The 17032-nt window shown below is 33.2% G+C and overlaps 2 protein-coding genes across 5 annotated transcripts; both read right to left on the bottom strand.

Annotated features, from left to right (window-relative positions):
* Window positions 1–825: 825 nt before the first annotated feature.
* LOC102624793 (topless-related protein 1) lies at window positions 826–8089 on the bottom strand. Of its 4 annotated transcripts, none has more exons than XM_006483311.4 (17): window positions 7643–8087; window positions 7364–7543; window positions 5967–6080; window positions 5698–5884; window positions 5498–5562; window positions 5238–5417; window positions 4456–4602; window positions 4205–4373; window positions 4080–4115; window positions 3819–3965; window positions 3040–3147; window positions 2795–2965; window positions 2573–2695; window positions 2315–2410; window positions 1683–1874; window positions 1437–1606; window positions 826–1361 (listed from the first exon to the last, which is right to left on the bottom strand). In XM_006483311.4, exons 1-17 carry the CDS (start codon window positions 7744–7746, stop codon window positions 1178–1180), a joined length of 2373 nt encoding a protein of 790 aa, XP_006483374.1. In that variant the 5' UTR covers window positions 7747–8087; the 3' UTR covers window positions 826–1177. The 4 variants fall into 4 exon arrangements, with proteins under 4 accessions (XP_006483374.1, XP_006483376.1, XP_024956352.1 ...); XM_006483313.4 differs by having other exon boundaries at window positions 7638–8085; XM_025100584.2 differs by lacking the exon at window positions 5238–5417 and having other exon boundaries at window positions 7643–8089.
* A 2641-nt stretch (window positions 8090–10730) lies between these two features.
* On the bottom strand, window positions 10731–12018 carry LOC102625468 (auxin-responsive protein IAA29). Its single transcript, XM_006483314.4, has 4 exons — window positions 11691–12018; window positions 11378–11607; window positions 11185–11275; window positions 10731–11051 (listed from the first exon to the last, which is right to left on the bottom strand). The coding sequence occupies exons 1-4, from the start codon at window positions 11930–11932 to the stop codon at window positions 10985–10987; spliced, it is 630 nt and encodes a 209-aa protein (XP_006483377.1). The 5' UTR covers window positions 11933–12018; the 3' UTR covers window positions 10731–10984.
* Window positions 12019–17032: the final 5014 nt, after the last annotated feature.

The raw sequence follows: 17032 nt of genomic DNA, 5'->3' as shown, positions 1-17032 counted from the left end.
GAAGGTTGGAGGTCCACTAGCATAATAGACCAAACTTTGAGGGTCAACGGCTCGAAATAACGACGTTTTGTCCCATCTGGCTATCTCTTACCCACATACAGCCACAGAGAAAGAGATCCAGTTGAATCAGGTTGACCCATCTAAAGCATCTATAATCCTTTAACAGTTGATTAAAGTATGCTTACTTGGTCATACGTTACCTGGATGGCTGACAAACATGAACGTCAAAATTCAAGCCAATTTGATCTAGATCTTCAAAAAGATTCTATTTGCAACCCATATACGATCGTTTCCTTTTATTTTTGGGATTCAGTAAATAATTATTATTTCTCTGGACCAATTCAATACTAACCATAAATATTGCTAGAAAATGAGACAAAGATACCCACCCTAGTACTGAGTACTGACTACCCCAACTGAATTTCAAATTCAAAGTAGTACTGGCTCTGCAATAAGACCAAATCAATTGTGGTTAAAATTTTACCATTACTCTTCTTCAGTTAATCAGTTTATGACAATATGAAAATAGACAATGGAAATCACCCAAGCCAGAGTCATATCAAACGCTTGCTAGTTGCTTGAAACTGACGTTTTGTGTACAAATACCTCTACAATTTGCAAATTGTCCATCAACCTGTTAGTTCAATGCTCTAGGTAGAAATCCCAATAAAACATCGACATAGCCCATAAAGCAAAGAGAAAAGGGACGAGGAACTGAGGAAACAGAGAGACGGGATCCATTAACAAACAGTTCAGCTCCCCCCCCCAAAAAAAAAAAAGAATTGCATAACATGTAAAAGTGATATAGGGCAAATAACATCATAGTGAAAGAAGCAGAAGACACTTGCATGCTGTACTTATACAACACCAGTTTGCTTTTTGAGTTGAAACAATTTTTAAATTCAATGGACCCCCTATCCCAAAAAATGAAAGTTCCCATCCTTTCCTTTGCGCGCCATTGAATGATCTATAACCAAACAACAAAAATAAGATGATGTATACCCCCAGTAGAAGATAGCATGGCTCTTAATAGGTTTGCCAAAAAATCAATAAGATTTCAGTGGCCCCAGCCCACCAGACTTATACTTGTATCTCTAAAGTCCACAAATTCCTATGCAAAAAGATCGGTTCATAAGGCTATGCAAGCAGTCAACTGCAACAAAACCTGGTATTACAGCTATTCAAGAGCAGTGGAACCAAAAGTAGTACTAAACTCCCTGCTATCTGTGAAAGGTAGTTTTCCCCATTCTACTTCAGATTCTAGGGGCTCAATAACATGGACTCTACCATTAGTAAGCCCTAACGCTATTCGATTGGGTTCCAACGGATGAGCAGCAATGACAAGAGGATAGAGCTCCAAACTGTGCAAAAGATTCAGTAATCAACACGTGAAAGCAGTGGAGAAAATAATATCAATCTGTTATAAGATTATTCACCTGATAGTTCCAGGTTGTGCATAGGCAGTGAGATTAATCTGACACCTTAGCTCGAGTGTTGAAGTATCAAAAACTTTTACGTGTCCGCTTTTGCAGCTAACATATATACACTTACCATCGCAAGAATATGTGGCGTATGTGATTGGAAGATCCATTTTGTCAGGCACCAACTGCAACATAAAAAAACTTAAAACTGTGAAACTTCACAACTATTTGTACAAACATAATGTGAGATATTAATAGCACCTGGGAAGTGTGATTTAGTGTGGGTGCTTCATACACATCTATCTGTCCTTCGTGGATTGAAAGTAGGTGAATCTGATCTGGATGAAACTGAATGTGATTCACAATAGTGGTTTCTGGCACCAAACCAGTCTGAAAACTATGCAAAAACTTACTGCATAGTTTCTTCCATCCAACTGCATCCCATACACACAGCTGAAAGACAATAAACTTGCCATGTCACTCACTTGTAAATAAACACAGATAATTGTAAGATTGCTAAAACGAAATTAAGTTCAGAATCAATGAGAATTGCAATGGAAGGACATTTGAAGCATCTTCCATTGGCCTGAAATTAGGGCTACAACATTTTCTAATATGAGTTTAAAAAAAGACCATCACAGATCTTGTATGGTGAAAACCTTCCAAGCACTTGATCAAATTTTTTGACAGCCATGCAAAAATTAGCTTCAAGTAAATTGATCTAAAAGAAAAAAAATCTCAAATATTTAAGTTTCTTTTCAGATATCAAGATGAATATATATAAATACCCACCAGCTGAAATGCCTATTGAAGCCTAATAAAAATTTGCCTCACATAGTGCCTTTTAACAGCTTCAATTGATACACATGTACATACTAATATGCATTAGTTACCTGGGCATCAGCTCCGGAGGATACAAGCACGTTCAAACTGAGAGAATATGCTAGGCATGTTATTCGATTTTGATGGCCCTTGAGCTTGGCTTTTGTCTTTGGACACACGAAGCATAGCAATGACCTCAATCTCAAATTGATGGAATCCCCCTTTTACACCCCTATGTCACCACATAGGAGGGACCTGGGGGCGTAAAAAGGAAAGTGGTTGGTTTCTTAAATCTAAAAATCTAAACTTTGGTGCAGGTAAATAACGACCTTTTTGGTGCAGGGACAATGAACTAGGATTGAAGAGTCATCAAAGCCAAAAGCAAACAAATCTTGGGGAAGTAAGATGAAATATGTAGCTATGGGTGGTGGGTTGGCGAATGTTGCCAATGTCTGCATCAAAACAAAGCAAAAGACATAAGAGATAGTGCCACAAAAGTGGTGAATTTTGCACAGTTAAGGGCAGACATACATGGTTTATTTTTCATTTACCTGAAATGTCTCCAGACTGAATATGGAGATTTTCCCTCCTGATGCTGAGAAAAGATGAGAACCTCTCAATGCAAAGCATGAAATAGAATCTTTGGGATCTGCAGCTATATCATTGGTCATTACTAATTTGCTTGAAGGTTGATATAACTGCGGTTCCATGTTAACATTCTCCTGCCAAATGAACAAGCTTTCAAGGAAATATTCATAGAAACTAAAATGAAGAACTTTCGTTTAGCAAGCCAAACCTCCTCCAGAGACTGTTTATTACTCTGCCATTTCCAGAGTTTGTGTGTAGCAGTTTGTGTTAATGCCACCAAGAAATCCCCAGAATGTGAATAGATCAACCGGACAACCTAAATTGATACAATGAAGTACTTATAGTCTAAAAAGTAAAAGCATTAACCATATCCATACAAGTACCTAACATGCATCAGGAAACAAATAAATGAAAGATAGATCATCATAGGAATTGTTAGTTCAATAGTTCTGAAGGATAATTTCTATGTTAGGCGATACCAAGTTTCAGAACCATTTCTGTTATGTAATATATTTAAAATGAACTTAAAAAGTGGGATCGTCATATCCAAGTGGTTCAAGCCCATTTACCTTTCATTAAAATTAAATCAATCAGCCTAAGAGAATTTGTTATATGAAGAAAGATGCAAAAGTGCTGCATGAATTGGACAAATGAATCTAACTGTTCTAAAAGTGATATTTTCTTTTCTATAATAAATGGAGCTTCTTCATATCAGATGGAAGAGAAACATTAGAGAAGGAGGCCATGAAAAATAAAAATAGTATATTGTTCCCCTCAGAGAAATAGAAAGACTCAACACAACAAAAGTGAAAAATACTAACTGCAATGAAATGGCGAGGGAATCAAAGAATGTGTAATTAACTGCATGCATGTTGTCACGCACCAGATTTAAGAGACACAAGACAGAAAATGGGCAAAAAAGAAAAAAAAAAAGATAGCAACTAAATTAAGGGACACAGTGAAAAGCGACAAAGTAGACAACCATACCCTTCCCCCAAAAGAATTATCAGGGAGCAACAATGTTCGGCATTCAGATGGTTCATTGATCAGTTGCAGCTTCAAATTAACAGATTTTTCCAACGATTTTGCACAAACTGCAGAATCTGCATCAGGCAAGCTAGTGCTCTCTCTAGACTGAAAAGAAAAAGAAGAGAAATCACTCATTAAGCAACTCTTCCGCAAATCTTATTCAGCTTTGGTTTACATAATAGCGATCCTTGTGAGTGAAACAAGTTCTGCAACACTTACCTGGTTATTGTCATTGAAGCAGCTGCTATCATTAGACTGGAAAAATAATTGAAATATAAAATAAGGATTTATTAACAAAGAAAATTATTACGTGAATTCAGGTTCATGCAAGGATATGCACTTACATCATCACCACTAGATGCGTCCAAGGGCCTGCCTTCTTGATTGGGTTTATCAGTAAGAATTGATGAAGCATATCTAAGGTTTGATACCGTGGGAAAATCTTTCAGTGAGATGGTCTCATTATTTGCATTAGGCATCACATTGATGCAATAAGGAACCCACCAATCCATACTGTGGCACAAAGAGCAGAGCAATTGATCAAATATCCAAGCTCACCGTTAGCATTAACAGATAAGAAAATTGCTTGACTCACATCTGCTTAATTAAGCTCAAGAGTCTTGATTTATCCATACTGGGAAATTTGAGTTTGTCTTGCAACATAGGATTTCTCTCCACTAGCACTTTAAAATCATCAAACAAATGAGCCCTTTCAGCAAAATCAGATGGAAGCTTCTGTTGCCTATAGGTAAAACTTTATTAGAATCTAGGTAATTCAGAAAATACCATATAATTGAAAAAGAGACTGCCAGATATTTGTTCATGTCTAAAGTTCTTCAAAGCAAAAACCTAAGCTGATTCTTTGAAAATCTAAACATCAAAAGCCAAGAAGACCTTCAAAAGATCCTTCCAAGAACTGTTTAGATGTTCAACACAGTCATTCCCTCAGCTATGCCGCCCCAGACATGATCTTACATTATAAATCTTTATTGGTACCAAATGAAGTATAATTAAAGAAAAAAGAAAGAAAAGGAAAGAAATATATCATCTCAATTTTGTAGTGGCTGTGGCAAACAAATTCTCCACAATCAGCATCTTTAATTAACTGTACAAGGCTAGCTAAATTAGGGATGTTTTTCTCAGGGAGGAAAATATTATTCCCTCTAATGAACATGAACTTGGAATAAAAACCTACCTTAAAATTTTTGGAGAAAACAAGGGAAATGAAAAAAATCTCTCTCAGCAATTCAGTGAAACAGGAAGCTTAATTATTTAAGTCTTGTTAGTGAACCACTTGACCCAACAGCTTAAGGCTTAAGCTGATAGGGAGAGGCCCAACAATTGTATTAAACACGTCTTAACAAGTTTAAAGCCTACCTGTCTACAGCTTCAAGATACTTCTGCCTTTGAATCTGGGAAAACATTTTTGCAGAGTACGTATTATCGTTCATGTTGGTGAATGCTGAGAGGTATTTCTCTGCATTATCCCATTCTCCACTAGTTATATACTCCCTAAAATAATTTATGTCGAAGAAGACCCTAGTTTCTTGCTCCAATCTTCACCAAGAGAAGCTAAAATTAATTGAAGAATGATTGAAGAGACCAAAAAAATCAAAGAATCGGATAGCAAAATGTACTTATGAAGGGTCTCCTTGAATTCTTCTTCATTAAGAAACTGATGTATCAAGTAAATTAGTTCTTCCTGCAAATAAACCTTTGTATATCAGATACTTCAAAATTAAGTACAAGAGAAAGACATGGATGGAACACATTTTGGGAACAATGAAATCAAACTAAAGCAGAACAGAAGAAAATGAATGGAGCAATATCCATTTACCTTTGTTTCCTTTTCAAAACTAGGGCAAATGAGTTTGATGAGTGAAGAGAGAGCTGAATTATTTACACAGGGAAAGATGAGTTTATCTTGCAATATTCGATTTTCCTTGACCAATAATTTGAGACTATCAATCAATTTGGCCCTTGAAGATGTGGCATTTGTATACCCGGATAATTGTTCATTTTCCCTGCGCATGTAGTTTCCTTAAAGTTTGAGAAATTGAAATATGTGTTTCATATGTAACAATTTCCAAGAATCTTTAGCCATGCCTTAAATCCTTTAATGCCAAAAGCTCAGCTAATTCACAATCGATTCTATTTTGAGAAACAGAGAACACTTTCAGATCCTTCCTGAAGATGCTATCAGCCTCTGTACGTTCATGCCTGCAAACACAATACGGAAACAAAAACAAAACACCATGGCTAGGCTGCTCTAACAGCATAGGAAATACACTTTGGAATCTCATTTTCTGTATTTTCTTTTAGTTCTCATTACAATGCGTTGATGATGACACTGGATAAACATTCAAATCCTCACTGCACTGATAATTTCAATATTAAGGCAGGAGAATATTAAAATAAGATTGCATTCAATCATCTTTTCTTCTTCTTTGTTACCACACAGACCCTGTCTAGATCTGAAACTACCTAATTTATGGCTCTGTTTGTTCGGCAGCAAACTGATTATGTCTCACAACTGTTTACTGGAAATAATCTCTAGATATGATAATGAATAACTTTTAACTAAAAACCAGTTATGTTTATCAAATACCCATTATCATCTTCCTACATATAAGAATTCTCATGCGCAAACATCTGCACGTTCTGAAAATGCAAACCAACAATTCTTGACGTAAAATATTGCTAAAAGACAAAATGATCATGAACTCCAAGGATTATCGCTGAAACTATTTATGTCAAGAATTGAATACATTTTTGTCTTTTAGAAACTCTTTTATTAGGGTTATCCCACATCGGTTGTGGAAATGACTAATAATGAGTTTCTGAGTGTGAGGAAAAGCCTCATCCCTTGAGCTAACTTTTGAAGTTGAGAGAAGCCATGACCACTTAACACAGGTAGAACCGGTGTTTACTTTTAGTCCATATTTGGTTGGAAGAAATGGTAGGAGAGGAATAAGGAAAAAGAAGGCAGCTAACTTTTAGCTCATGTTTGGTTGGAAAAAATAGTAGGAGAGGAGAGGGATAGAAAGTAAAGAAAAGAAGAGAAAATCAATGAAAAAAAGGGTCATGACCCAAGGCGGCTAACTTTTAACTCATATTTAGTTGGAAAAAATAATAAGAGAGGAGAGGAATGAAAAAAAAAAAGAAGGCAGCTAACTTATAGTCCACGTTTAGTTGGAAAAATAGTGGGAGATGAGAGGAATGGAAACACAAAAAAATGAGGAAAAAAAATTGAATAAAAAAGAGAATTAATCTCATTTTTATTATTTGATTGAACATAAAATTTCTCCTTTTTCCTTCATTTCTTTCTCCTTTTCTCTCCTCCCATTCCTTGAAACCAAACATGCTATAGGATTGAGAACAGCCCATGACCATAACACTCATTTACACAAAAGTTTGACGGTATGAATTTTAAGAAAATGCGAACGCTCACATCACATAATGACTGTAGGCAAGTCTTAAACCAACATTTTTAAAGCTTATACCTGCATAAAGCTTCACAGTACTTATGCTTGCGCAGCTCGAAGAACATTTTCTTTGAATGATTACTATCATCCAGTTTCGTAAATGCTGAAAGATACTTCTCCGCCTTTTCCCATTCACCATTCATAACAATTTCCCCAAAACGATGCACGTTGAAGAAAATCTTCGACTCTTGCTCCAATCTACATCAAAAACTTCAATCAATAAACCACACAACAGAACAATTTCTACAAATAGGAATTCGAAAAATATAAAGAACCAAAATTGAAACGTCACCGTACGCTTGGAGACTTTCTTTGAAATTTTCTTCTTCAAGAAACTTCATTATCAGGGTTATGAGATGCGTGTACGTATCCTTGTCAATGCACATTTTGGAACCATGCATTAACTACGCCTCAATATTTTAGGGTTTAGAATTGGAGCTTACAAATGGAGTGGTTGTTTTGGAAAACAAAGAGAGGGAAAATCAAAATTGAGAATTGAGAAATAGGAAACGGATAATTGAATCGAATATCACGATTTCAATGATTCCTAAAAGCGATGAAAACGGAAGGAAGGAAGAGAAGAAAACGAATGGCGATGAGTTGTTCTCAAGTCTCCGCGCGGTTGACTGTAGCAAATCAGTGACTTTGAAGGTCCGCAATCAGTTTTCAACTGTTGGTGATAAGTGCGTTGGCCTATCATAAATACAAGTACTTATATTAGCGAGATATCTCCTCAGCATGCCGTCAGGCGTCAGCTCTACCAACGGTTTTACATATTTTACCGGTATTTGCGGTTAACTGTCAATAAAACCGATGAGTAATTACAGTCGGAATACGAGGAAATGACGTGTCGTCTACAAAACATTTTAAAAGCTTTACAAACTGTGTATAAAAAAAGTAAAAAAACATTGTATTGTTATTTTGCTTGCAATTCGATGGGTAAATTTATTCCCTATATTTTAAAATTAGTATTTATTTAACTTTTGTATTTTTAAAAATACCTCGAAATATTCCTGCCGTTAAAGTATTGATACCCTACCATTACTTTTTATAATATTTTTTTGGACATTAATAAAAATAAAATAATTAAATTACTAATTTAACCTTAAAAATAAAAAAAAATTATATTAATTTTTAATTGTCAAAAATTAAATTGTCAAAAATTGTATGCAAACTATCAAGTGTGCAAATAGTGCTTGCAAAAAAATTAATATACTTTTTTAGGGTTAAATTGGTAATTTATTTATTTTTATTAATGTCCAAACAAAAAAAATTATTATAAAAGAGTAATATTGTAAAAGTAGGCCAAAAGAAATAAAAAGTAACGGTATAGGTATTAATACTTTAACGGTAGGGATGTTTCAAGGTATTTTTAAAAATACGATGACTAAATGGACAGTAATCTTAAAATACAGGGACTAAATAGGCTTTTACCCCAATTTGACGCTTGTCACGTATCTTGAGAGGGGCCACGTACATAAAAGTTTCAAAACATTATCGGTTTGGCTTAGTATTAAATTCCTAAGAATTTTAGTTCCGTATTAAATTACTAAGAATCGTATTTGGAAGGAACTAAACCGAAATCGAAATGTTCGGTTCAATTCGATTCTTCACGTATTTACAATTTTTTTTAATTTTCTCACAAAATTTATTTTTTTATTATTTTATGTCCTCTTAAATCATGCAATATAAAAAATATTGACTTTTTTTTTAAAATTCCGATTCTGAGAATTTAAACTGAGAACCGAACCAAAATTTCTAATTTGGTTTCGAATTTATTTCATAGTTTTACAAGGAAAAATATCAAATCAGAACTGAAAAAACTGAATCAAACCGATTTTTTTAGAATTGCTTCAATTATGACCACCACTACGCATATCTATTGTATTGATAAAAAATTTCATATAAAATAAAATTATGTCATGTGTAGTTTTGAATACTTTTTAGTAGATAATTTTTCATTTGTTGGATGTGTACAACTTAGCTAATTATGTAAAAATAAATGCACAAAACAAAATTTTAATGAATGAGAAAGTATACAATGGAATTGTACCGTAAATTTATGCTACTTCCAAATATGTCCACATTTTCTTTCGCTAGAAAACAGTGACTATTTGATGAGGATTCAAAATGAAGGAAAGTGATAGACACATAATTTCTATTTAGGCAAAAAATCTATTTTCATCCTTGCGATTTGATATAATAGCACATTTCGCCCTTACTTTTTAAACAATAACTTATTTCATCCTTATTATTTAAACAATAGTTCAAAATACTTTTCCATGAATTTATAATTAGTTTACTTTATAATTTATTGAGCGCAAAATAAGTTTTTCAATTAAATAAATGTAAATCATTTTTTAAAAAATATCTCAAAAAAAATAAATAATATCTGACTTTCTACATAAATTTAAAATTTAAGGATAACTTAATAAAACAAAAACAACACCAAATAATCATACAAGCGCGTATGTAAATTCATTAAACTTTTTAATGAAGTCAACTAAAATTGTGAATATGTAATGATAATAATAATAATTTTTCAAAATCTTAACATATTAGGATGAAGGATAAGCTAAAAGATTTAAAAAAAAATACACTGTAATGTGGTGTATTTTATCGTGTATTATTTTTAAATATGTGTTTTCATGTCTTTAGCGTGTATTTTTTTCAGTGAATGGAGGAGTTTGTGTTTTACTTTTAGTAGAATAACAGTACATATTGATTATTTAATTATTTGTCTTTACTATATTAAAGTCAAGGACAAGCTAAAGAATTAAAAAAAAATTCTAGTGCTTGTGAAATCTATTTTTTTATTTTGTCTTAAATATATATTTTACACATTATTTAGTGTTATTATTTTTTATTTATTAAATATTTGTAGATTTTAATTTATGCAAAAAGGTAGATGTTTTTAATTGTGTTTGAGAGTTTATTTAAAAATAATTTGTATATCATTTTTTGAAAATCTTATTTTACCCTCAATGAATTATACAATATACTAACGGTAAATTAACAAAAGGACATTTTGACTAATTGTTTAAAAAATAGGGATGAAATGAGTTATTATTTAAATAATAAAGATGAGATAGGCTATTATATCAAGCCTTAAGAGTGCAATGATATTTTTCCTTTGCGCTTATATTTTGATTTTTGACAACATATATAATTTGAGAAGTTGATATCTCTCTTAGTATTGACAAAGAAGACATTACCAATATAAACATTAGTCTAATGATAATAATTTGCATCAATTAGTTCCATTCTTTTTTCCATTTTCTTTGTTTAAAGAAAAACGATTAGTTCCATCTTTAATTGCAAAGATGTATGTTCTCATCATTCTATTGATGTCTTGTAGATTGTAATAATACATTTGAAGCATAGATAGAATTTAACGAGCAAATTATTTAGAAAGTTGCGTAAAGTTTAATCACTTAAGAAATACATTCAATATTATAGAAGGAAGAATTTAACGAGCAAATTATTTAGAATATCGTGTTCTCCTTTCTGACTATAGGCTAGGCTATGCTGCTCGATACAAGTAACTACTAATTCGAGCAGATTCACAATTCAGTAATTCTGCAAAATCCATGTAAGCTAGCCAAAGCTAACTGGGATTGCAAATCAAGCCAATTATCTTCAGGGTCTCGATTCAACCGCACCGCACCTTAGTATCTCCAGTCGCTGAACAGACTCAATAAAAGTCCTGAAAATCAATTGCACCATCTCCAAATTAATCCTAATTAAGTCCTGGGAATTGCATAGTATACATCATAATCTATTGTAGGGCCAAATTTAAATTAAAAACCAAAAAAAAAAGTGAGAAACAGAATACGTACTGCCATGGAACATCTCCGGCAATCAACCAATCTCCTTCTTTGTCCTGATAAGTCAGCGTATATCTTACACCTCGTTTCTCACTTTTCTGGTCTGTTCAGTGGTTCAGACAGAAAATTAAAACCAGTACTAAGACATGAATCGTACACCATGGACCATTTTGCGAGAAAATTAAACTTGAATATATGCACTTACATGTAGCGAACATGTGGATCAAGGAGTTTGCTAGTGTCTCAAAGGAGTTGTAAAGGCTGAGATTAATTTTCCTTGCAATCCCCACTCCTTCCATTTTAACTTTCACAAACTTGGAGACCCTCCTGCCCACTTGGCCCTGCTGTGGGTGCTGGCCGTGCAACAATGACTTCTTTCTCCAAGACTGAATTGGCGGCCACCCCACAACAAGTTCTTCTCCTTCTTCTTCATTTCTGAAATAATTAGTTGAAAATATTTCAGTTTCATGCATACTTTGAACTTTAGATGCAGAACATTAAATAATTAATTAGCTCACTTGTTAATGTTGTTGCATGAATTTCTCTTCTTTTGTCCCTTCCGATCATCATCTTCCTCATCAGGCGGGCCACTCCAGAGAAGCAAAGGCATCATTTGCAGTTCATCTCTGATCTTATAATTCCCAAAGGCCTCTTGGAAACTACGTTTGTTAGCAGCATCTTTCCTAGACTTGAAACCTACGCCATTACCAGCACTAGGGTTATTGTGGTTCGGAAGAGCAAGTCCTAGCTGAAGCTCCATGCACAGATCGACCAAGCAATAATAAATTTTGATATGTATGTGCTTGAAGCTAATTATAAAGTGAACGGAGTTTGTGTTAATGTGGAATTGTAAAGAATCTTTATATATATATATATAATAGATCGATGAGTTACGTTGTCCTTGTTAAGTGTCGAATTAAAGCGAGATATTTCGAGACAACATGGAAACTGGGTCGGGAAAAAGGGTAGCAGTGACACGGACAGGCAAGAAAAGAATGAACCAACGTGTGCCAGCAGGACAGCTTAGCCCCGGAGTCATGTATGTTCGAGTTCCTTAATTAATTAAATGCCTGGCCTCTTGCTTTTGTTTGTCTCTATGTCTGTCCACTCTCACCAACCCTTACTTGCCAAACTCACTAAACCGTCTCAATCAAATTGACTGTTAGTTTAGTACGCAATCTGATTGTATGAAGAAACCGAGTTCTGAAGGCTTGGTTTAATCATGGGTAATCATTTCCTTTTTGGAAATTACAAGGAAACTACAATCATCACAGTTTTTACTATGTGTCATTTGCGTGTAAAAGCATTATTCGAAATCCAAGTTCCTAACGCAACAATTTCATTTATTATTATATATTTGCAATGCGCTAGCTGGCTAATAAATGTAGGACATGATCTTCTAAGTAGGTAGAGTTTGGCAAAATTCATGAGCTATCGAAAGAGTTATGATGTGTTGTCATGTCCCTCGGATTACTTCATATATTTATTAATTATTTTTAAACACGTTAGAAGTTTCTTTTAAACATGGTTCCCTTGGCCTGATGCCTGCATATTTTGATGATAAAAAAAAAAAAATGAATTTTAAAGCGTGAGTTAGAAATCTTTAAAATGGGTTTATGAAAACATGTTTTAGAACTATTTTTAAATATATAAGCCTTGGAAAACCGGTTTTAATTTGCCCAAAATTTATTCTCACTTTCGATTTGATCCTACCCGTCACTCTTTTCTCATTATTATCTTTGATATTTTAGGACCTCTAAAGGCCGTTTAAAGTGGAATGTTGGTTTTAAGTGTCCTTTTTTTTTAATTTTAATGTCTGTCATGAGTTTATTACCTAATTGCAAATAATTTGAGTATGTTTATCTTAATAAATTCGGGTTATTTATATAAAATAAAAGGAGTAGCCTAAATATGATTGTATTAATTTCGTCATTATTAATCAAATGTCTTTTCGAGAATGTGTGTTGTTTAATCTTTTATCTTTTGCTTTCGCATTAGAAGATAAGTCATTTAATAATTATATCTTTACCAGAAGCAGTTCGTTCAACTTCAACATAATAATAGTTAAGTAGGGCGCATGAGTTCATTTCTAAAAGTATTCAGTATGTCGGCAAACGCTTGTCAAATATCTTATGATGCATGAACTCAACCATTCAAGCAGCTCCATAATTGTTGGTACTAGAGCATTCTCTTGATCTTCTTTGGTTATCATAACGAATTGACACTGAAACTAAACACTTTGGCTAAACTTCTGTATTAAAATAATAGAGATTCTTTTGGTCGGAGTTTAGTTCTACCACTGATTGAAATCAATAATGGGGGAGAAAGACCAACATAAATATCATAAGTTTGGTAAGTGTTTAATTTTCTCTTCAATTTTCTCCCCTTTTTTGAAAAAAAAATGAAAAAAGGGGCTAAAATTAAGCTCAATTACAAAAATAATCTTTAACTTAAAATTTTTTGCTTTTGTGGCAAAAAATCATTTCAGACAATAATCTTCCTAAGGAGCTGGTGAGATATAGGTTGTCTCGATTCTTCAACTTCAACTCGAGACTTAATGTGTCAAGAAGAGATTTGGAGTAATCATATATAGTACATTTATGAAAAGGGTTGGTAGTCAATTTATAAGTGCAAGTTAAGGAAAGTTTAATTACAACCTTTAACCTAACTTTTTAAATGAGGTCACTGTGCTTATCGATCATAATCAAATGATTATTTTTTTCTAATTTTTTTTTGTTTGGCTAAAAAATAAATAGGGAGATTTTTTTCAAATTTTAATATTTGTAATTTTCTTTTTCTCTTTTCTTTTGCTAAGTATCATTTCCTTTAGAATTTTAGAAGAGTGGTAGGGTTTCGATATTATTCTTGTTTTGGAACATTGGAAGAGGAATCCTTGTGAAGTTCACGTGATGAGCAGCGTGAAGAACCCCGCGCGGCCGGCTATGGCGTATCTACGTAGTTCGACACAAATTCAAACCAGCAACAGCATAATGGAATTATCTTCATGCATGACCAGTCCCATTAATCAGCTCGTGTGGTGGAACCCAGCAACCAAGTAGGCTAAATGATCAGATTGTGCACATAATTCACTGTCTCTTTAGCTGGCATGCAGCAGCAGCGGTGGTCATGAATCCAAACGCCCTTATCTAAAAGTACCCAAAGTATATATGTGCCTTTTGCGAATGTGAATGCGAAAATGAGAATTAAGTTTGAGTTTTTTTTCCCCATTTTTTTTAATAATAGTTCTAATCTGCCGATATGGTACAATATGTGATTTATTGGAACCATACATTCATAAGTATCGTTTAGAAATTCACTGAAACTAATTCAAAAATCTACTCCAACTATCAATATTGATTAGTTGAGTTAAATTGAATAAAGTTTCAATATGAAAAACTTTCCTTCGGCAGCCCATATATTTTTTTTCCTGAACAAAAAAATAGTCAAATTAATAATTAGATCTGCATAAAACTAGCAAAATTTAACTTGCTTTTATCGATCGATATCAACCAGAGAAAAGTTTTTAATCAAATAATGGAAGAAAATATGGTGTATTTAAACAAAAAGTAGTCAATTAAACCTGCTTAAACACGCGAAATGAATCATTACATTGGAGTTTATTAACTAAGTAAACCCACTATCCTATATTGAACCGATCAAAGTTTTGACGGCTTTGAATATGAACCAGAAAAAAAAAAAAGCATAATAATGAATTAACCAAAACCTAAGCTATCAATTAATTACCATAAAGAATTAATGCGGAGGTCCCACGCGTTTAATCTTATAGCAAGTGGGTGGTTTTGTACCGGAAAAACATTCATTTGTGTTCTTCTTATCTTCTTGAGGTCCCCCATCAAAGGGATCAAAGCATCCCAAGCAATAATAGAGCTCTTTAGAGAAAGGAAAGGTTTTAATTTAATTTCACTTGGCTTTCAGGATAAGAAACTCTTTCAAAGATTGAGACCCATGCATGCATTTATACTCTTATATACAGATAGATATATATATATATATATATATATATATATATATATATATATATATATATATATATATATATATATATATATATATATACATATATCACATTCATTCAAAGTACTTGGTAAATTCAGAGGTGGCACCGTCAGAAACACAGCCATCTCTCTATCATTACTTGTGTGTCCTCGACATTGATGTTAAATGTTCCCTAAAATCTCATAACCTGGTCTGGGTTCATATATCTCCAATGTCACACGTGGGAAGGAGGACAGAAGGCTGCTTTGGACCTTCACTAAATGCTATATACAAATCTGTCGAATAATTAACGTAAATCTTCAGCTTGTTAGAGAAACCACTGACCTCAAAATTAGCTTAAGTTGATATACAAGGGTCCAATAACACAGGTGTAGGCTTCATTTGTCAAAAAGTTTTGGTTAATTTAAAGCCATAACTGTAAAGTGTTTTGTAGGCTTGATTTGGTACTCTAGTGAGACTTGGGAGTAGTGGTTTAAAGCCATAACCATAGAGAGTTCAGTAAATGCTTGCAAGCTTTGATTCAAAGCTAACATGATTTTTTTCCACGATCATTTCTGTAAAAATTATTATTTAAAATCACGTGTTAATATATGATAAAGAATGTTTATTAAGATATCTAGATAATTACAAACAACTTGCAATAAAATAAATTACATTTTTCTCCGTTTGTATTATATAAATGAATCTTTGAATGATGCATTAATTCCGACACATAAATTCGAGAGAATAATGGATCACGATGAATATGATCTTGTAACTTGATTTAGCAATGAGCCAAGAAAATTAACAGGAGAAACAGAAAGAACAAAATATTCTAAAAGCTGATCTAGCTAGAAAGAAATCTCTATATATAAAACCTGGAAACCTAATTGTTTTATTGCTACGAAACAACCCAAATGTAAAAATGAAAACACCAAGAAATTAATCAACAATTAGATACTGGTTGTGGTTGGCCAACCTACGAAAGATTGATCTTTTTTCCAAGGTTAATTTATTCTCTTGAGCGCTACCAAGAGAACCGAGGGATTCATAAATAGGAATCCTAATACATATAGATATAAACAGTACAAGGATTTTCAGGAGCATTTGAACATTTTATTTCTGAGCAGAAGAGCCATTTTCCAGTAGTACTTGATCGATTACATATTAACCAATATTCGATTGATTGGTTTCTCATTCTTTTCTAGTAATTTTCCTCGTCTCGTTTAATCAAAAAAATCTTCACCATTTGTAATGTTCATTTAAATATATTTTCGTTTCCGAAATGTTAAACAGAGAAGGGTTTTCGAGAAAATTATGAAACAAAATGTTTTGGTGGATTTAGTTATCAAGAGTTAGTTGCATATTCAGTTAAAGGGAATCTTACGAGGCTTGATTTTTTAGTAACTAGTGAGAGGAATATTATTTAACTTTCAATTAAAATTTACATATTTCTAATATACGACATTCCAATACATCGCTTATTTGATAAAAATTTGGCAATTTATATGGACTAAAATTGCTGCGAGGTGCGAGTAGGGATGGCAAAAAATTCTTTAATTATTCATATTAATTTTCTTTTCAACTTGAGCTGCTTCATAATTATTCATTTGAAGCTACAAAATTAAACATTAATATCTCATTTTAAAAAAAATTAACGCGGTCCAGTCTCCAGTGCAACTTGCTTTCACCTTTTATAATTTTTTATGCAGAAAAAAAATCCGAAAGAACGATGTTGCACTAAGCTACATAATGTAACTTCGTAGGTAAGCACGCGAAACGCTGCGTTTAGGTGCTTTACGGAAACAAAATTGTAAAAAGAGCGTTGACTGAGCTTTTGTTGGGCTTTGATTCTAAAGCATTG

Source organism: Citrus sinensis, chromosome 1 (assembly GCF_022201045.2).
Source record: "Citrus sinensis cultivar Valencia sweet orange chromosome 1, DVS_A1.0, whole genome shotgun sequence".
NCBI lineage: Eukaryota > Viridiplantae > Streptophyta > Magnoliopsida > Sapindales > Rutaceae > Citrus > Citrus sinensis.
The sequence above is the reverse complement of the archived record's forward strand: the minus strand, read 5'-3'. Positions and strand labels throughout refer to the sequence as shown.